Source organism: Bombina bombina, chromosome 4 (genome assembly GCF_027579735.1).
Source record: "Bombina bombina isolate aBomBom1 chromosome 4, aBomBom1.pri, whole genome shotgun sequence".
Taxonomy (NCBI): Eukaryota; Metazoa; Chordata; class Amphibia; order Anura; family Bombinatoridae; genus Bombina; species Bombina bombina.
In genome coordinates this window covers 810401707-810421030 of record NC_069502.1, presented here as the reverse complement: position 1 = coordinate 810421030, position 19324 = coordinate 810401707, and the positions used below count along the sequence as shown (strand labels likewise).

Genomic DNA, 19324 nt, shown 5'->3' with positions numbered 1-19324 from the left:
TATCTCTCAGACACATCACACACATACACTCACCTGTACCCTGTATCCCTCAGGCACATCACACACGTACACTCACCTGTGCCCTGTATCTCTCAGACACATCACATACGTACACTCACCTGTACCCTGTATCCCTCAGACACATTACACACGTACACTCACCTGTGCCCTGTATCCCTCAGACACATCACACATGTACACTCACCTGTGCCCTGTATCCCTCAGACACATCAGACACGTACACTCACCTGTGCCCTGTATCCCTCAGACACATCACACATGTACACTCACCTGTGCCCTGTATCCTTAATGCACATCACACACGTACACTCACCTGTGCCCTATATCTCTCAGGCACATCACACATGTACACTCACCTGTGCCCTGTATCCCTCAGGCACATCACACATGTACACTCTCCTGTGCCCTATATCCCTCAGACACATAACACATGTACACTTACCTGTGCCCTGTATCCCTCAGACACATCACACACGTACACTTTCCTGTGCCCTGTATCCCTCAGACACATCACCCACGTACACTCACCTGTGCCCTATATCTCTCAGGCACATCACACATGTACACTCACCTGTGCCCTGTATCCCTCAGGCACATCACACATGTACACTCACCTGTGCCCTGTATCCCTCACACACATCACACATGTAGACTCACCTGTGCCCTGTAGCTCTCAGGCACATCTCACATATACACTCACCTGTGCCCTGTCCCCCTCACACACATCACACACGTACACTCACCTATGCCCTATATCTCTCAGGCACATCACACTAGTACACTCACCTGTATCCTGTATCCCTCAGACACATCACACATGTACACTCACCTGTGCCCTGTATCCCTCAGGACATCACACATCTACATTCGCCTGTGCCCTGTATCCCTCAGACACATCACACATGTACACTCAACTGCGCCCTGTATCCCTCAGACACATCACACATGTACACTCACCTGTGCCCTGTATCCCTCAGGCACATCACACACGTACACTCAGCTGTGCCCTGTATCCCTCAAACACATTACACACATACACTTACCTGTACCCTGTATCCCTCAGGACATCACACATCTACACTCACCTGTGCCCTGTATCCCTCAGACAAATCACATGTACACTCACCTGTGCACATCACACATGTACACTCACCTGTGCCCTGTCCCCCTCACACACGTACACTCACCTGTGCCCTATATCTCTCAGGCACATCACACTAGTACACTCACCTGTGCCTTGTATCCCTCAGACACATCACACACGTACACTCACCTGTGCCGTGTATCCCTCAGACACATCACACACGTACACTCACCTGTGCCCCTTATCCCTCAGACACATCACACATGTACACTAACCTGTGCCCTGTATCCCTCAGACACATCACACATGTACACTCACCTGTGCCCTGTATCCCTCAGACACATCACACATGTACACTCACCTGTGCCCTGTATCCCTCAGGACATCACACATCTACACTCACCTGTGCCCTGTATCCCTCAGACAAATCACATGTACACTCACCTGTGCCCTGTATCCCTCAGGCACATCACACACGTACACTCACTTGTGCCCTGTATCCCTCAGACACATCACACACGTAAGTCACCTGTGCCCTGTATCCCTCAGACACATCACACATGTACACTCACATGTGCCCTGTATCCCTCAGACACATCACACACATACACACACCTGTGCCCTGTATCTCTCAGACACATCACACACATACACTCACCTGTACCCTGTATCCCTCAGGCATATCACACACCTACACTCACCTGTGCCCTGTATCTCTCAGACACATCACACACATACACTCACCTGTACCCTGTATCCCTCAGGCACATCACACACGTACACTCACCTGTGCCCTGTATCTCTCAGACACATCACACACATACACTCACCTGTGCCCTGTATCCCTCAGGCACATCACACATGTACACTCACCTGTACCCTGTATCCCTCAGGCACATCACACACGTACACTCACCTGTGCCCTGTATCCCTCAGACACATCACACATGTACACTCACATGTGCCCTGTATCTCTCAGACACATCACACATCTACACTCACCTGTGCCCTGTATCCCTCAGGCACATCACACACGTACACTCACCTGTACCCTGTATCCCTCAGACACAGCACACACGTACACTCACCTGTGTCCTGTATCCCTTAGATAAATAACACATGTACACTCACCTGTGCCCTGTATCCCTCAGACACATCACACACGTACACTCACCTGTACCCTGTATCCCTCAGAAACATCACACATCTACACTCACCTGTGCCCTGTATCCCTCAGACACATCACACACGTACACTCACCTGTACCCTGTATCCCTCAGAAACATCACACATGTACACTCACCTGTGCCCTGTATCCCTCAGACACATCACACACGTACACTCACCTGTACCCTGTATCCCTCAGGCACATCACACATGTACACTCACATGTGCCCTGTATCCCTCAGACACATCACACACGTACACTCACCTGTGCCCTGTATCCCTCAGACACATCACACACGTACACTTACCTGTGCCCTGTATCCCACAGACACATCACACACGTACACTCACCTGTGCCCTGTATCCCTCAGATAAATAACACATGTACACTCACCTGTGCCCTGTATCCCTCAGACACATCAGACACGTACACTCACCTGTACCCTGTATACCACAGACACATCACACACGTACACTCACCTGTGCCCTGTATCCCTCAGATAAATAACACATGTACACTCACCTGTGCCCTGTATCCCTCAGGCACATCACACACGTACACTCACCTGTACCCTGTATCCCTCAGACACATCACAAAAACAGAATTTATGCTTACCTGATAAATTACTTTCTCCAACGGTGTGTCCGGTCCACGGCGTCATCCTTACTTGTGGGATATTCTCTTCCCCAACAGGAAATGGCAAAGAGCCCAGCAAAGCTGGTCAAATGATCCCTCCTAGGCTCCGCCTACCCCAGTCATTCGACCGACGTACAGGAGGAAATATGCATAGGAGAAACCATATGATACCATGGTGACTGTAGTTAGAAAAAATAATTAATCAGACCTGATTAAAAAAACCAGGGCGGGCCGTGGACCGGACACACCGTTGGAGAAAGTAATTTATCAGGTAAGCATAAATTCTGTTTTCTCCAACATAGGTGTGTCCGGTCCACGGCGTCATCCTTACTTGTGGCAACCAATACCAAAGCTTTAGGACACGGATGAAGGGAGGGAGCAAATCAGGTCACCTAAATGGAAGGCACCACGGCTTGCAAAACCTTTCTCCCAAAAATAGCCTCCGAAGAAGCAAAAGTATCAAATTTGTAAAATTTGGCAAAAGTGTGCAGTGAAGACCAAGTCGCTGCCTTACATATCTGGTCAACAGAAGCCTCGTTCTTGAAGGCCCATGTGGAAGCCACAGCCCTAGTGGAATGAGCTGTGATTCTTTCAGGAGGCTGCCGTCCAGCAGTCTCATAAGCCAATCGGATAATGCTTTTAAGCCAAAAAGAAAGAGAGGTAGAAGTTGCTTTTTGACCTCTCCTTTTACCAGAATAAACAACAAACAAAGAAGATGTTTGTCTGAAATCTTTAGTGGCCTCTAAATAGAATTTTAGAGCACGGACTACGTCCAAATTGTGTAACAAACGTTCCTTCTTTGAAACTGGATTCGGACACAAAGAAGGTACAACTATCTCCTGGTTAATATTCTTGTTGGAAACAACTTTCGGAAGAAAACCAGGCTTAGTACGCAAAACCACCTTATCTGCATGGAACACCAGATAGGGCGGAGAACACTGCAGAGCAGATAACTCAGAAACTCTTCTAGCAGAAGAAATTGCAACCAAAAACAAAACTTTCCAAGATAATAACTTAATATCTACGGAATGTAAGGGTTCAAACGGAACCCCTTGAAGAACTGAAAGAACTAGATTAAGACTCCAGGGAGGAGTCAAAGGTCTGTAAACAGGCTTGATTCTAACCAGAGCCTGAACAAACGCTTGAACGTCTGGCACAGCTGCCAGCCTTTTGTGAAGTAAAACAGATAAAGCAGAGATCTGTCCCTTCAGAGAACTTGCAGATAATCCTTTCTCCAAACCTTCTTGTAGAAAGGATAGAATCTTAGGAAATTTTTATCTTGTTCCATGGGAATCCAACAGATATATTTTTTCCATATTTTATGGTAAATTTTTCTAGTTACAGGCTTTCTAGCCTGAATCAGAGTATCTATTACAGAATCTGAAAACCCACGCTTTGATAAAATCAAGCGTTCAATCTCCAAGCAGTCAGTTGGAGGGAAACCAGATTCGGATGTTCGAATGGACCTTGAACAAGAAGGTCCTGTCTCAAAGGTAGCTTCCATGGTGGAGCCGATGACATATTCACCAGGTCTGCATACCAAGTCCTGCGTGGCCACGCAGGAGCTATCAAGATCACCGAAGCCCTCTCCTGATTGATCCTGGCTACCAGCCTGGGAATGAGAGGAAACGGTGGGAATACATAAGCTAGGTTGAAGGTCCAAGGTGCTACTAGTGCATCTACTAGAGTCGCCTTGGGATCCCTGGATCTGGACCCGTAACAAGGAACCTTGAAGTTCTGACGAGAGGCCATCAGATCCATGTCTGGAATGCCCCATAATTGAGTTATTTGGGCAAAGATTTCCGGATGGAGTTCCCACTCCCCCGGATGGAATGTCTGACGACTCAGAAAATCTGCTTCCCAATTTTCCACTCCTGGGATGTGGATTGCAGACAAGTGGCAGGAGTGATCCTCCGCCCATTGAATTATCTTGGTCACTTCCTCCATCGCCAGGGAACTCCTTGTTCCCCCCTGATGGTTGATATATGCAACAGTCGTCATGTTGTCTGATTGAAACCTTATGAATTTGGCCTTTGCCAGATGAGGCCAAGCTTTGAGAGCATTGACTATCGCTCTCAGTTCCAGAATGTTTATCGGGAGAAGAGATTCTTCCCGAGACCATAGACCCTGAGCTTTCAGGGGTTCCCAGACCGCGCCCCAGCCCACCAGACTGGCGTCGGTCGTGACAATGACCCACTCTGGTCTGCGGAAGCTCATTCCCTGTGACAGGTTGTCCAGGATCAGCCACCAACGGAGTGAATCTCTGGTCCTTTGATCTACTTGAATCGTCGGAGACAAGTCTGTATAATCCCCATTCCACTGTCTGAGCATGCACAGTTGTAATGGTCTTAGATGAATTTGTGCAAAAGGAACTATGTCCATTGCTGCAACCATCAATCCTATTACTTCCATGCACTGCACTATGGAAGGACGAAGAACAGAATGAAGTACTTGACAAGAGCTTAGAAGTTTTGATTTTCTGACCTCTGTCAGAAAAATCCTCATTTCTAAGGAATCTATTATTGTTCCCAAGAAGGGAACTCTTGTTGACGGGGACAGAGAACTTTTTTCTATGTTCACTTTCCATCCGTGAGATCTGAGAAAGGCTAGGACGATGTCCGTATGAGCCTTTGCTTTTGACAGAGACGACGCTTGAATCAGGATGTCGTCCAAGTACGGTACTACTGCAATGCCCCTTGGTCTTAGAACCGCTAGAAGGGACCCTAGTACCTTTATGAAAATTCTCGGAGCAGTGGCTAATCCGAATGGAAGTGCCACAAACTGGTAATGCTTGTCCAGAAAAGCGAACCTTAGGAACTGATGATGTTCCTTGTGGATAGGAATATGTAGGTACGCATCCTTTAAATCCACTGTGGTCATAAATTGACCTTCCTGGATGGTAGGAAGGATCGTTCGAATGGTTTCCATTTTGAACGATGGAACCCTGAGAAATTTGTTTAGGATCTTGAGATCTAAAATTGGTCTGAATGTTCCCTCTTTTTTGGGAACTATGAACAGGTTGGAGAAAAACCCCATCCCTTGTTCTCCTATTGGAACTGGATGAATTACTCCCATCTTTAACAGGTCTTCTACACAATGTAAGAATGCCTGTCTTTTTATTTGGTTTGAAGATAATTGAGACCTGTGGAACCTTCCCCTTGGGGGTAGTTCCTTGAATTCCAGGAGATAACCCTGAGAAACTATTTCTAGTGCCCAAGGATCCTGAACATCTCTTGCCCAAGCCTGAGCAAAAAGAGAAAGTCTGCCCCCCACCAGATCCGGTCCCGGATCGGGGGCCATCCCTTCATGCTGTTTTGGTAGCAGTGGCAGGCTTCTTGGCCTGCTTACCCTTGTTCCAGCCTTGCATCGGTCTCCAGGCTGGTTTGGGTTGAGAAGTATTACCCTCTTGCTTAGAGGATGTAGAATTAGAGGCTGGTCCGTTTCTGCGAAAGGGACGAAAATTAGGCTTATTTTTAGCCTTAAAAGACCTATCCTGAGGAAGGGCGTGGCCCTTTCCCCCGGTGATGTCTGAAATAATCTCTTTCAAATCAGGACCAAACAGTGTTTTACCCTTGAAAGGGATGTTAAGCAATTTTGTCTTGGAAGACACATCCGCTGACCAAGACTTTAGCCAAAGCGCTCTGCGCGCCACGATAGCAAACCCTGAATTTTTCGCCGCTAATCTAGCTAATTGCAAAGCGGCATCTATAATAAAAGAGTTAGCCAATTTAAGTGCTTGAACTCTGTCCATAACCTCCTCATACGAAGATTCTTTATTGAGCGACTTTTCTAGTTCTTCGAACCAGAAACACGCTGCCGTAGTGACAGGAACAATGCATGAAATTGGTTGTAGAAGGTAACCTTGCTGAACAAACATATTTTTAAGCAAACCCTCTAATTTTTTATCCATAGGATCTTTGAAAGCACAACTATCTTCTATGGGAATAGTAGTGCGTTTGTTTAGAGTAGAGACCGCCCCCTCGACCTTGGGGACTGTCTGCCATAAGTCCTTTCTGGGGTCGACTATAGGAAATAATTTCTTAAATATAGGGGGAGGAACAAAAGGTATGCCGGGCCTTTCCCACTCCTTATTTACTATGTCCGCCACCCGCTTGGGTATAGGAAAAGCATCGGGGGGCACCGGAACCTCTAGGAACTTTCCTGGCCCCTTCAGATTGGTGTGAGGGTATGTCAGAACCGTTATCATCAGCGTCCTCTTGCTCTTCAGTGTTTAAAACAGAGCAATCGCGCTTTCTCTGATAAGTAGGCATTTTAGATAAAATGTTTGCAATAGAATTATCCATAACAGCCGTTAATTGTTGCATGGTAATAAGTATTGGCGCACTAGATGTACTAGGGGCCTCTTGTGTGGGCAAAACTGGTGTAGACACAGAAGGGGATGATGCAGTACCATGCTTACTCCCCTCATTTGAGGAATCATCTTGGGCAATATCATTATCTGTGGCATCATTGTCCCTACTTTGTTTGGACACTATGTCACAATCATCACATATAGAACATCGCTTATCTGATGGTTCAGACATGTTAAGCAGGCTTAAACTAGTCAACAAAGCACAAAAAACGTTTTAAAATAAAACCGTTACTGTCACTTTAAATTTTAAACAGAACACACTTTATTACTGAATATGTGAAAAAACATGAAGGAATTGTTCAAAATTCACCAAAATTTCACCACAGTGTCTTAAAGCCTTAAAAGTATTGCACACCAAATTTGAAAGCTTTAACCCTTAAAATAACGGAACCGGAGCCGTTTTTACATTTAACCCCTATACAGTCCCAGGTATCTGCTTTGCTGAGACCCAACCAAGCCCAGAGGGGAATACGATACCAAATGACGCCTTCTATAAGCTTTTTCAGTGGTTCTTAGCTCCTCACACATGCATCTGCATGCCTTGCTTTCCAAAAACAACTGCGCATTAGTGGCGCGAAAATGAGGCTCTGCCTATGACTAGAAAAGGCCCCCATCTGAAAAAGGTGTCCAATACAGTGCCTGCCGTTTTTTAACAACAATCCCCAAGATTATAATAACTATTAAGAGTTATAATCTGCCAAATATGCTTAGCAAAGTAATCGTTTTAGCCCAGAAAAATGTCTACCAGTTTTTTAAGCCCTTATAAAGCCCTTTATTCTTTTACTTAATCTAAGAAAATGGCTTACCGGTCCCCATAGGGGAAATGACAGCCTTCCAGCATTACAAAGTCTTGTTAGAAATGTGGCCAGTCATACCTCAAGCAGAAAAGTCTGCCAACTGTTTCCCCCAACTGAAGTTACTTCATCTCAACAGTCATGTGTGGAAACAGCAATCGATTTTAGTAACGTTTGCTAAAATCATCTTCCTCTTACAAACAGAAATCTTCATCTCTTTTCTGTTTCAGAGTAAATAGTACATACCAGCACTATTTTAAAATAACAAACACTTGATTGAAGGATAAAAACTACATTTAAACACCAAAAAACTCTTAACCATCTCCGTGGAGATGTTGCCGGTGCAACGGCAAAGAGAATGACTGGGGTAGGCGGAGCCTAGGAGGGATCATGTGACCAGCTTTGCTGGGCTCTTTGCCATTTCCTGTTGGGGAAGAGAATATCCCACAAGTAAGGATGACGCCGTGGACCAGACACACCTATGTTGGAGAAACGTAAGTCACCTGTGCCCTATATCCCTCAGACACATCACACACGTACACTCACCTGTGCCCTGTATCCCTCAGGCACATCACACACGTACACTCACCTGTACCCTGTATCCCTCAGGCACATCACACACGTACACTCACCTGTGCCCTTTATCCCTCAGACACATCACACACGTACACTCACCTGTGCCCTGTATCCCTCAGGACATCACACACGTACACTCACCTGTGCCCTGTATCCCTCAGGCACATCACACACGTACACTCACCTGTACCCTGTATCCCTCAGGCACATCACACACGTACACTCACCTGTACCCTGTATCCCTCAGGCACATCACACACGTACACTCACCTGTGCCCTGTATCCCTCAGACACATCACACACGTACACTCACCTGTACCCTGTATCCCTCAGAAACATCACACATGTACACTCACCTGTGCCCTGTATCCCTCAGACACATCACACACGTACACTCACCTGTGCCCTTAATCCCTCAGACACATCACACACGTACACTTACCTGTGCCCTGTATCCCTCAGACACATCACACACGTACACTCACCTGTACCCTGTATCCCTCAGACACATCACACACGTACACTTACCTGTGCCCTGTATCCCTCAGACACATCACACACGTACACTCACCTGTACCCTGTATCCCTCAGACACATCACACACGTACACTTATCTGTGCCCTTTATCCCTCAGACACATCACACACGCAAGTCACCTGCGCCCTTTATCCCTCAGACACATCACACACGTACACACACCTGTGCCCTGTATCCCTCAGACACATCACATATGTACACTCACCTGTGCCCTGTATCCCTCAGACACATCACACATGTACACTCACCTGTGCCCTGTATCCCTCAGACACATCACACACGTACACTCACCTGTGCCCTGTATCCCTCAGACACATCACACACGTACACTAACCTGTACCCTACATCCCTCTGGCACATCACACACGTACACTCACCTGTGCCCTTTATCCCTCAGACACATCACACACGTACACTTACCTGTGCCCTTTATCCCTCAGACACATCACACACGTACACTTACCTGTGCCCTGTATCCCTCAGACACATCACACATGTACACTCATCTGTGCCCTGTATCCCTCAGACACATCACACATGTCCTGAGGGATACAGGGCACAGGTGAGTGTACATGTGTTATTTATCTAAGGGATACAGGACACAGGTGAGTGTACATGTGTGCTGTGTCTGAGGGATACAGGGCACAGGTGAGTGTACGTGTGTGATGTGCCTGAGGGATACAGGGTACAGGTGAGTGTACATGTGTGATGTGCCTGAGGGATACAGGGCACAGGTGAGTGTACGTGTGTGATGTCCTGAGGGATACAGGGCACAGGTGAGTGTACATTACACACGTACACTCACCACCTGTGCCCTGTATCCCTCAGGCACATCACACATGTACACTCACCTGTACCCTGTATCCCTCAGGCACATCACACACGTACACTCACCTGTGCCCTGTATCCCTCAGACACATCACACACGTACACTTACCTGTGCCCTTTATCCCTCAGACACATCACACACGTACACTTACCTGTGCTCTGTATCCCTCAGACACATCACACGTGTACACTCACCTGTGCCCTGTATCCCTCAGACACATCACACATGTCCTGAGGGATACAGGGCACAGGTGAGTGTACATGTGTTATTTATCTAAGGGATACAGGACACAGGTGAGTGTACATGTGTGCTGTGTCTGAGGGATACAGGGCACAGGTGAGTGTACGTGTGTGATGTGCCTGAGGGATACAGGGTACAGGTGAGTGTACATGTGTGATGTGCCTGAGGGATACAGGGCACAGGTGAGTGTACGTGTGTGATGTCCTGAGGGATACAGGGCACAGGTGAGTGTACATTACACACGTACACTCACCTGTGCCCTGTATCCCTCAGGCACATCACACAGGTACACTCACCTGTACCCTGTATCCCTCAGGCACATCACACACGTACACTCACCTGTGCCCTGTATCCCTCAGACACAGCACACACGTACACTCACCTGTGTCCTGTATCCCTTAGATAAATAACACATGTACACTCACCTGTGCCCTGTATCCCTCAGACACATCACACACGTACACTCACCTGTGCCCTTTATCCCTCAGACACATCACACATGTACACTTACCTGTGCCCTGTATCCCTCAGACACATCACACATGTACACTCACCTGTGCCCTGTATCCCTCAGACACATCACACATGTACACTCACCTGTGCCCTGTATCCCTCAGACACATCACACATGTACACTCACCTGTGCCCTGTATCCCTCAGACACATCACACATGTACACTCACCTGTGCCTTGTATTCCTCAGGACATCACACACGTACACTCACCTGTGCCCTGTATCCCTCAGGCACATCACACATGTACACTCACCTGTGCCCTGTATCCCTCAGACACATCACACATGTACATTCACCTGTGCCCTGTATCCCTCAGACACATCACACACATACACTCACCTGTACCCTGTATCCCTCAGACATATCACACACTTACACTCACCTGTGCCCTGTATCCCTCAGACACATCACACATGTATACTCACCTGTGCCCTGTATTCCTCAGACACATCACACACGTACACTCACCTGTGCCCTGTATCCCTCAGACACAGCACACATGTACACTCACCTGTGCCCTGTATGCCTCAGACACATCACACACGTACACTCACCTGTACCCTACATCCCTCTGGCACATCACACATGTACACTCACCTGTGCCCTGTATGCCTCAGACACATCACACACGTACACTAACCTGTACCCTACATCCCTCTGGCACATCACACATGTACACTCACCTGTGCCCTGTATCCCTCAGACACATCACACATGTACACTCACCTGTGCCCTGTATCCCTCAGACACATCACACATGCACACTCACCTGTGCCCTGTATCCCTCAGACACATCACACATGTTCACTCACCTGTGCCCTGTATCCCTCAGACACATCACACATGTACACTCACCTATGCCCTGTATCCCTCAGACACATCACACACGTACACTCACCTGTACCCTGTATCCCTCAGAAACATCACACATGTACACTCACATGTGCCCTGTATCCCTCAGACACATCACACACGGGTACACTCACCTGTGCCCTGTATCCCTCAGACACATCACACACGTACACTCACCTGTACCCTGTATCCCTCAGACACATTACACACGTACACTCACCTGTACCCTGTATCCCACAGACACATCACACACGTACACTCACCTGTGCCCTGTATCCCTCAGATAAATAACACATGTACACTCACCTGTGCCCTGTATCCCTCAGACACATCAGACACGTACACTCACCTGTACCCTGTATACCACAGACACATCACACACGTACACTCACCTGTGCCCTGTATCCCTCAGATAAATAACACATGTACACTCACCTGTGCCCTGTATCCCTCAGACACATCACACACGTACACTTACCTGTGCCCTGTATCCCTCAGACACATCACACATGTACACTCACCTGTGCCCTGTATCCCTTAGACACATCACAAACGTAAGTCACCTGTGCCTTGTATCCCTCAGACATATCACACACGTACACTCACCTGTGCCCTGTATCCCTCAGACACATCACACATGTACACTCACCTGTGCCCTGTATCCCTCAGACACATCACACATGTACATTCACCTGTGCCCTGTATCCCTCAGACACATCACACACATACACTCACCTGTACCCTGTATCCCTCAGACATATCACACACTTACACTCACCTGTGCCCTGTATCCCTCAGACATATCACACACGTACACTCACCTGTACCCTGTATCCCTCAGACACATCACACACGTACACTCACCTGTACCCTGTATCCCTCAGACATATCACACACGTACACTCACCTGTGCCCTGTATTCCTCAGACACATCACACACGTACACTTACCTGTGCCCTGTATCCCTCAGACACATCACACGTGTACACTCACCTGTGCCCTGTATCCCTCAGACACATCACACGTGTACACTTACCTGTGCCCTGTATCCCTCTGGCACATCACACATGTACACTCACCTGTGCCCTGTATGCCTCAGACACATCACACACGTACACTAACCTGTACCCTACATCCCTCTGGCACATCACACATGTACACTCACCTGTGCCCTGTATCCCTCAGACACATCACACATGTACACTCACCTGTGCCCTGTATCCCTCAGACACATCACACATATACACTCACCTGTGCCCTGTATCCCTCAGACACATCACACATGTACACTCACCTGTGCCCTGTATCCCTCAGGCACATCACACACGTACACTCACCTGTGCCCTGTATCCCTCAGACACATCACACATGTACACTCACCTGTGCCCTGTATCCCTCAGACACATCACACACGTACACTCACCTGTGCCCTGTATCCCTCAGACACATCACACACGTACACTCACCTGTGCCCTGTATCCCTCAGACACATCACACGTACACTCACCTGTGCCCTGTATCCCTCAGACACATCACACATGTACACTCACCTGTGCCCTGTATCCCTCAGACACTTCACTCACGTACACTCACCTGTGCCCTGTATCCCTCAGACACATCACACATGTACACTCACCTGTGCCCTGTATCCCTCAGACATGTCACACACGTACACTCACCTGTGTCCTGTATCCCTCAGACACTTCACTCACGTACACTCACCTGTGCCCTGTATCCCTCAGACACATCACACATGTTCACTCACCTGTGCCCTGTATCCCTCAGACACACGTCACACTAGTACACTCACCTGTACTTATAATGTCACATATTTCCTGCTTTGCAGCTTCTGGCATATTTGCTAGCCCCTGATCTTCTGCTTGTTCTGTGTTACATAAACTTTTAGCATCTTTTTCACCTGAAAAACATATCAGTAATAGAAATAAATAAATCATTCCTTGCATGGTATCTTTTTAAAAGTTAGTTTAAAACAAATGTGAATAACAGTGTAATTTAAGTTAAACCTGAGCCTACATCAGTAGCAGTCACATCTGGATGAAACATCCCATGAAATGACGTCAGCACAACAGTAAATACAACCTGTGTCATACAGTAAAGGGAATTAGCTGGGAATCAGTTACTTTACTTGCTACAACTACAGCCTCATTGTAACCAATCAGAATTCCCATATGAGACGCATTACAGGGTTCTGTGAGGTTTTGAAAATAAAAAGCATTTTCCATTGGTTATTAAAACCTCACTATTGCCCATTTAATTATCTTAACTTGTATTGCCTGTGTGAGAGAGAGTACCACAGTGATATGATAGAGACATTAGATATATAAAGGGATTTATTTTGTTCAAGACAAAAGTATTTTCTATTTCTTTAATAAAAGAGTAACAATAATAGAAATAATGCAAGTTATCAAGTTTAACCTTTTCACCACTGAGCCATTTCATACCCTTGTGCTGAAGCAGTTTTCAGTCTTTTGCATTCATTGTATTTAGAATTCAGCCCTACATTAGTTATATCACAATCACCACAAATAACAGGTGAGTTTTCATCTATGTGTTTTATTGAGGGGGAATAGGGACTCTAAAAGTGAGGCACGTCATACATATACATACTCACCTGTGCTATTCTAGTATTCCAACAGCCCCTGGAAACATGCACACATAACACAATCTCCCTCACACACATAGTAAAATCCTGATTATTTTATACAAACATATACAATATTAGAGAGGGGATCGCAGTCTTTCTTACTAAGGGTCAGATTACAAGTGGAGCACAATTTAACGCTCACGCTTGTTAACTGCGCTAGAAGTAAGTTTTTTGCGTGGGTTGTGCTCATATTAGGAGTTGAAACTAAACTGTTTTAGCTCTTAGCTCGCGCACTAACCCGAAGAGCATAGAAAGGTGAAATCAGGATATTGTGCATGCGATAACCTATTCCTCCATAGAAGTTAATGGAGTAAAAGCGGGGGGTGGGAACCCTACTGGCACACAAACCTGACCCCATATTCTCAAGTGCACTAACATGACACGAAAATATAAATTTTTCACATTCCTATGTTCTTCACATAGAAGAATATGTTCTATTTATTCATCAATACATAATACACGCAATTGTGCACTGGTATTTGAAGTGGAGCACAAAGCAAACTATTGCATGGAAGCTTTGCTCTCAATAGAGCGCACTTCCTTAGGCTCCAATGGGAACCTCGTTCTCATGCGATGAGACACGGCAGAGAATCTAGCGCAGCAAAGGGGGCAAGTCATGCAGTGATGGGCAGCAAAGTGTAAATAATGTGTGTGTGTGTGTGTGTGTGTGTGTATGTGTATATATATATATATATATATATATATATACACACACACACACACATACATTAACATGTACATATATGTATATAAGCTTACACTGTACATATATACACACACACATACACTGTACATATATATTTGCAGGGAACACACAGTTCCCCGTAGGCCGCAATGTAGAGGCACTTTTCAGTGCCTTTTTTTTCTAACACCCCACATCCCCCAATTTTAACCCATAAAACCTGCTTTGAGCAGTTATTATTTTACAAATTAAAGATGCTCATCAATTTATTTTAAACAACACTTAACCTTATTTGGGGGGCAATTGGGGAAAACTCATAAAATTAACCAGAGATCTGATCTCTGGTTAATTTTATGAGTGCCAATTGCTACCGCAAGCTTGTAATAGCTGGATATTTATCACGCCCATAAACGGGCAGATTTTACCAATTACAGGCACACAATATATTAGCCCTCCACTTGTAATATAGCCCTAAATATGAATATTGCATAAATATGTTTTTACATGTTTTCATCTACTTAACTGCAAAGGGCTCCAATGCACATATATAATATATATACATATACACATACACATCTTTAGACATGTATAAGTATGTATCTTTATGTTAAAGCCCTTTGCCTGTGTTTTTTCTAACAACTGAGACCTTGTCGTCGATTTAACAAGGGGCGAATGGCCCCTGTTCCCCTTGTTTCAGCTCGCTGCTCCTTAACTGTATCGCCATCTCTGAGCAGGGGACAAAAATCAACCAGATCCTATACGATCGGGTAGATTGACACCCCCTGCTAGAGGCCGATTGGCTGCGAATCTGCAGGGGGCGGCATTGCACAAGCAGTTCACTAGAACTGCTTTTGCAATGATCAATGCAGACAGCATATGCTGTCCGCATTCAGCAATGTCTGGCAGAGTATCATGTCCGCCAGACATTGGTAAATCGGCTCCCTCATATCTTTTGAGCCCTTATAAGTTTTTTGTGCAATATTTTTTTAAATTGTTTTTATTAGATGATGTTATGAGCGTTGTCACTGATACCAGACCACCAAGGCTACCCCCTACCCCCCTACTATATGGCTCACTCAGTTTTACATAAATTTTTGCCCGTTCATGGCCTAAGGGGATCTCCCAGGCTCTTGCTATATGTTGGTTGTGCTATGTGTACCTGGTCAGGAAAGAGCTGATATCTGACCGGAAAAACCCTTCTAGGCTAGTCGGGCTACTGGAACTGCCGACTGGCCGCACCACACAGCGTCGGTTACCCCTCTAACCACTCGCCGGCTGGCCGGGCTCCTGGAACTCCTGGTCGGCCGCATTGAGCCGGACACCCGCTAACTTTACCCCCGGTCGCTCCAGCGGCCCTTTGTCCCAGAGCTCTGCTCTTTTGGGGATTGGTAGCCCCTAGGGAGGACAAGAGGTGGGGGAATTACCAGAGGAGAGCTACTTTGGAAACTGGGGTTTTGGACACCCCTGCCCCCTATATTTAACGGTCTGTAACTCCGGTCCCCAGAAACGAATCACACCTGTGGCATCTGGGGGACCGTGGGTTTTCATAAATATTTTTATTGAGAGCACAGATGGGATACAGAAAAAAGAGAAAGGTGAATACAATAACAACGGGGAACAGTCTCAATATAATAACAAAAAAGAAAAAAAATAACTGTCATGGCGTTCCCTTCAAAAGAAAAGGGAATACCATGAAACAAGAGGAGGAATCCAGCAACCATACATTGAACAAATCATAACAATCGACTCTGTAGCTAGGATAAACTGGACTCTTCACTCTCTGTCCCAACTATGTCTTCCAATATGTCTCATCTGTGAACTTATTTTCTAGTAGAGATTGCTACACAACACATAAAACTAAAAGAAAAGAGAGAAAGAGAAAAAAAAAAAAAAAAAAAAAAAAAAAAGGGAAAATAAATAAAGAAACAATTAAATACGCCAGAGTTTGTGTATTCTTATCAGCCTTCGATTTTACAGTCGCATTCAATTCTCTAAAGTAATGACTTGTTATACCTGTGGCAATTCCCCTCTTAGTATTGCATTCATAACATATTCTGTTGATCTTAACGGGTAAATAATTTTCTTCTGTATATCTATTGCCTGAGAGTATATAAAAGTTTCCCACTTTTTAAAGAAAGTCTCGACTTCCTTACTTTTATCTTGTTCTATCAGACATTGTTCTAGTGTCATTTGTTTAAAGATAAAATTACTCACTTCTGCTATAGATGGTAGTTTTTTTGAGATCCAGGTTCTCAGCAACAGAAACCTTGCCACCCCTATCACTAGTTCGATAAATAATTTATTTTTTAATCTGGAATCTGCCTGAAATAGGAAAAAGACTGTATCTCGGGAGATTGATATCCCTGTTTTTACTATCCTTGAGAGTAGAAAACTTATTTTATTCCAATACTGCCTAACTAATGTGCATTCCCAAAAATAGTGTATGATATCGGCCCTGCTGTTACCGCATTTCGCACATTTATCCTTAATTTGGCTGTTCCATCTTGTCATGGCACATGGTGTCAGGTATGTTTGATTGAGTAGGAAGATATGTGCTTCTCTAAAATTAGTAGCAGTGAAGATCTTATTTATTTTATTAATACTGTTATATATACGATCTTCATTGCAATCTCTAAACCCCTTCAGTTGCCATTTTTTGACGATAAGATTTAAATTTAATCTACCCTCCTGTCTCAGAGCTTCATTGTACCATTTTCTAATCGAGAAATCTCCTGCTTTACTTAAATTAAAATTCAACATAAGTGAGGGCCAGTCCCAGTCCTTGTTTTGGAGGTGTAATAGCTTATTGGCTAGACTCCTTATTTGTAGGTACGCAAAAAAAAATTCATTGGGTAAATCGAAGTCAGCTCTTAATTCTTCAAACGTCTTAATGTGCGGATTTTCTGTGTTGAAATTAATCATTTGACCAATATATATCAATCCCTTACTTTTCCACCTATGGAAGACTGCAGATTTTAACGCTTCCGGGAAAAGGGGGTAACCAGTAATTGTTAAATAATTAGATATTGTATAATTAACTTTTAATTTCTTGCAATACTGCTGCCACGCTTTTATAATACTCATAACTGAGCTAATCTTTTTAATCTTTTTGGGAATATCTGCAACTTTAGTATGTAAAAGAGCCTTTAAAGAGTAGGGTTTCACTATTCCCTCTTCCAATGACCTTGCTGTATAATATTCCTTATCTAGTAGCCATTCCGCTGCAATTTTAACATGGCATGCTAAGTTATATTTCCCTATATCTGGGAGGGCAAATCCTCCAGATTCCTTTGAGAGAGACAATATTTTGAGAGAGATTTTTTTTCTTTTCTTACCCCACAAAAAATCAATAATATTTTTATTGAACACTTTAATATCTGTGGATTTAATGAGTAAAGGTAAATTCTGCATTTTATACAATATCTTCGGAAAAATAATCATTTTGATTAAACTGATTTTACCTGAGAGGGCTAAGGGAATATGTTTCCACACGTTTAACTGGTCAGTAATTTTCTGTAGAATTGGTTTAACATTCAAGTCATACCACAACTTAGGGTTCTTACTGAGATTAATTCCAAGATATGTAATCTGGTCTACTACTTTATAGGGAAACAAAGTATTAGATTTTTTTTGTTTATTAAGCCATAAGAGTTCGGTTTTACTAAAATTAACTCTATAACCCGAAAAGGAGCTATATAGCTCTATTATATCCATAAGTTGTGGTATGCTCCGATTGCTATTTCTCAGGAATATCAGAACGTCATCAGCATATAGCAAGATCTTTTCCTCTATATTATTACAAACAATCCCTTGCATCTCTTGACGAATTTTAATGGCTAATGATTCGATGGACAGATTAAACAAGAAGGGTGACAAGGGACACCCTTGTCTTGTACCTCTTTTCAGAGCAATATCTGCAGATTCCACTCCATTCACTGAAATAACAGATATCGGATTTTTGTATATTGCTTTGATATAGTTTAGAAAGGGGCCCGAGAAACCAAACTTAGACAGTGATGTAAAAAGATGATCCCACTGTACCGCATCAAAAGCTTTTTCTGCATCTATGGCTATTAAGGCTGCATCTTCTCCTATCTCTTGGTGTTTATCTGCCAGATCGTTGAAATATTCAATAATAATGCAAGCTTTACGTATATTAACCACAGAACTTCGGTTATTCATAAACCCTACTTGATTTGTATGTATGATATTACCAAAAAATTTTTTTAATCTTTCCGCGACAATTATTGCTAAGATCTTATAGTCCACATTTAGTAGGGAAATAGGTCTATATGCGTCTGGCTTCTCAGGGTCCCTTCCTTTTTTATATATCAGAATTGTATTTGCTTTAGT

At 44.7% G+C, this 19324-nt stretch overlaps 2 protein-coding genes across 4 annotated transcripts in view; one reads left to right on the top strand and one right to left on the bottom strand.

Annotated features, from left to right (window-relative positions):
- LOC128657077 (gastrula zinc finger protein XlCGF17.1) overlaps positions 1 to 19324 on the top strand; it is a 232972-nt gene that overhangs the window by 58811 nt on the left and 154837 nt on the right. The gene's annotated exons all lie outside the window — the stretch shown is intronic.
- The window catches only part of LOC128657074 (gastrula zinc finger protein XlCGF26.1-like), a 226567-nt gene that overhangs the window by 164168 nt on the left and 43075 nt on the right, over positions 1 to 19324 (bottom strand). Inside the window, exon 8 of the mRNA XM_053711306.1 lies at positions 13435 to 13542. Within this exon, the coding sequence (XP_053567281.1) occupies positions 13435 to 13542 (108 nt within the window). The remainder of the gene's footprint in view (positions 1 to 13434; positions 13543 to 19324) is intronic.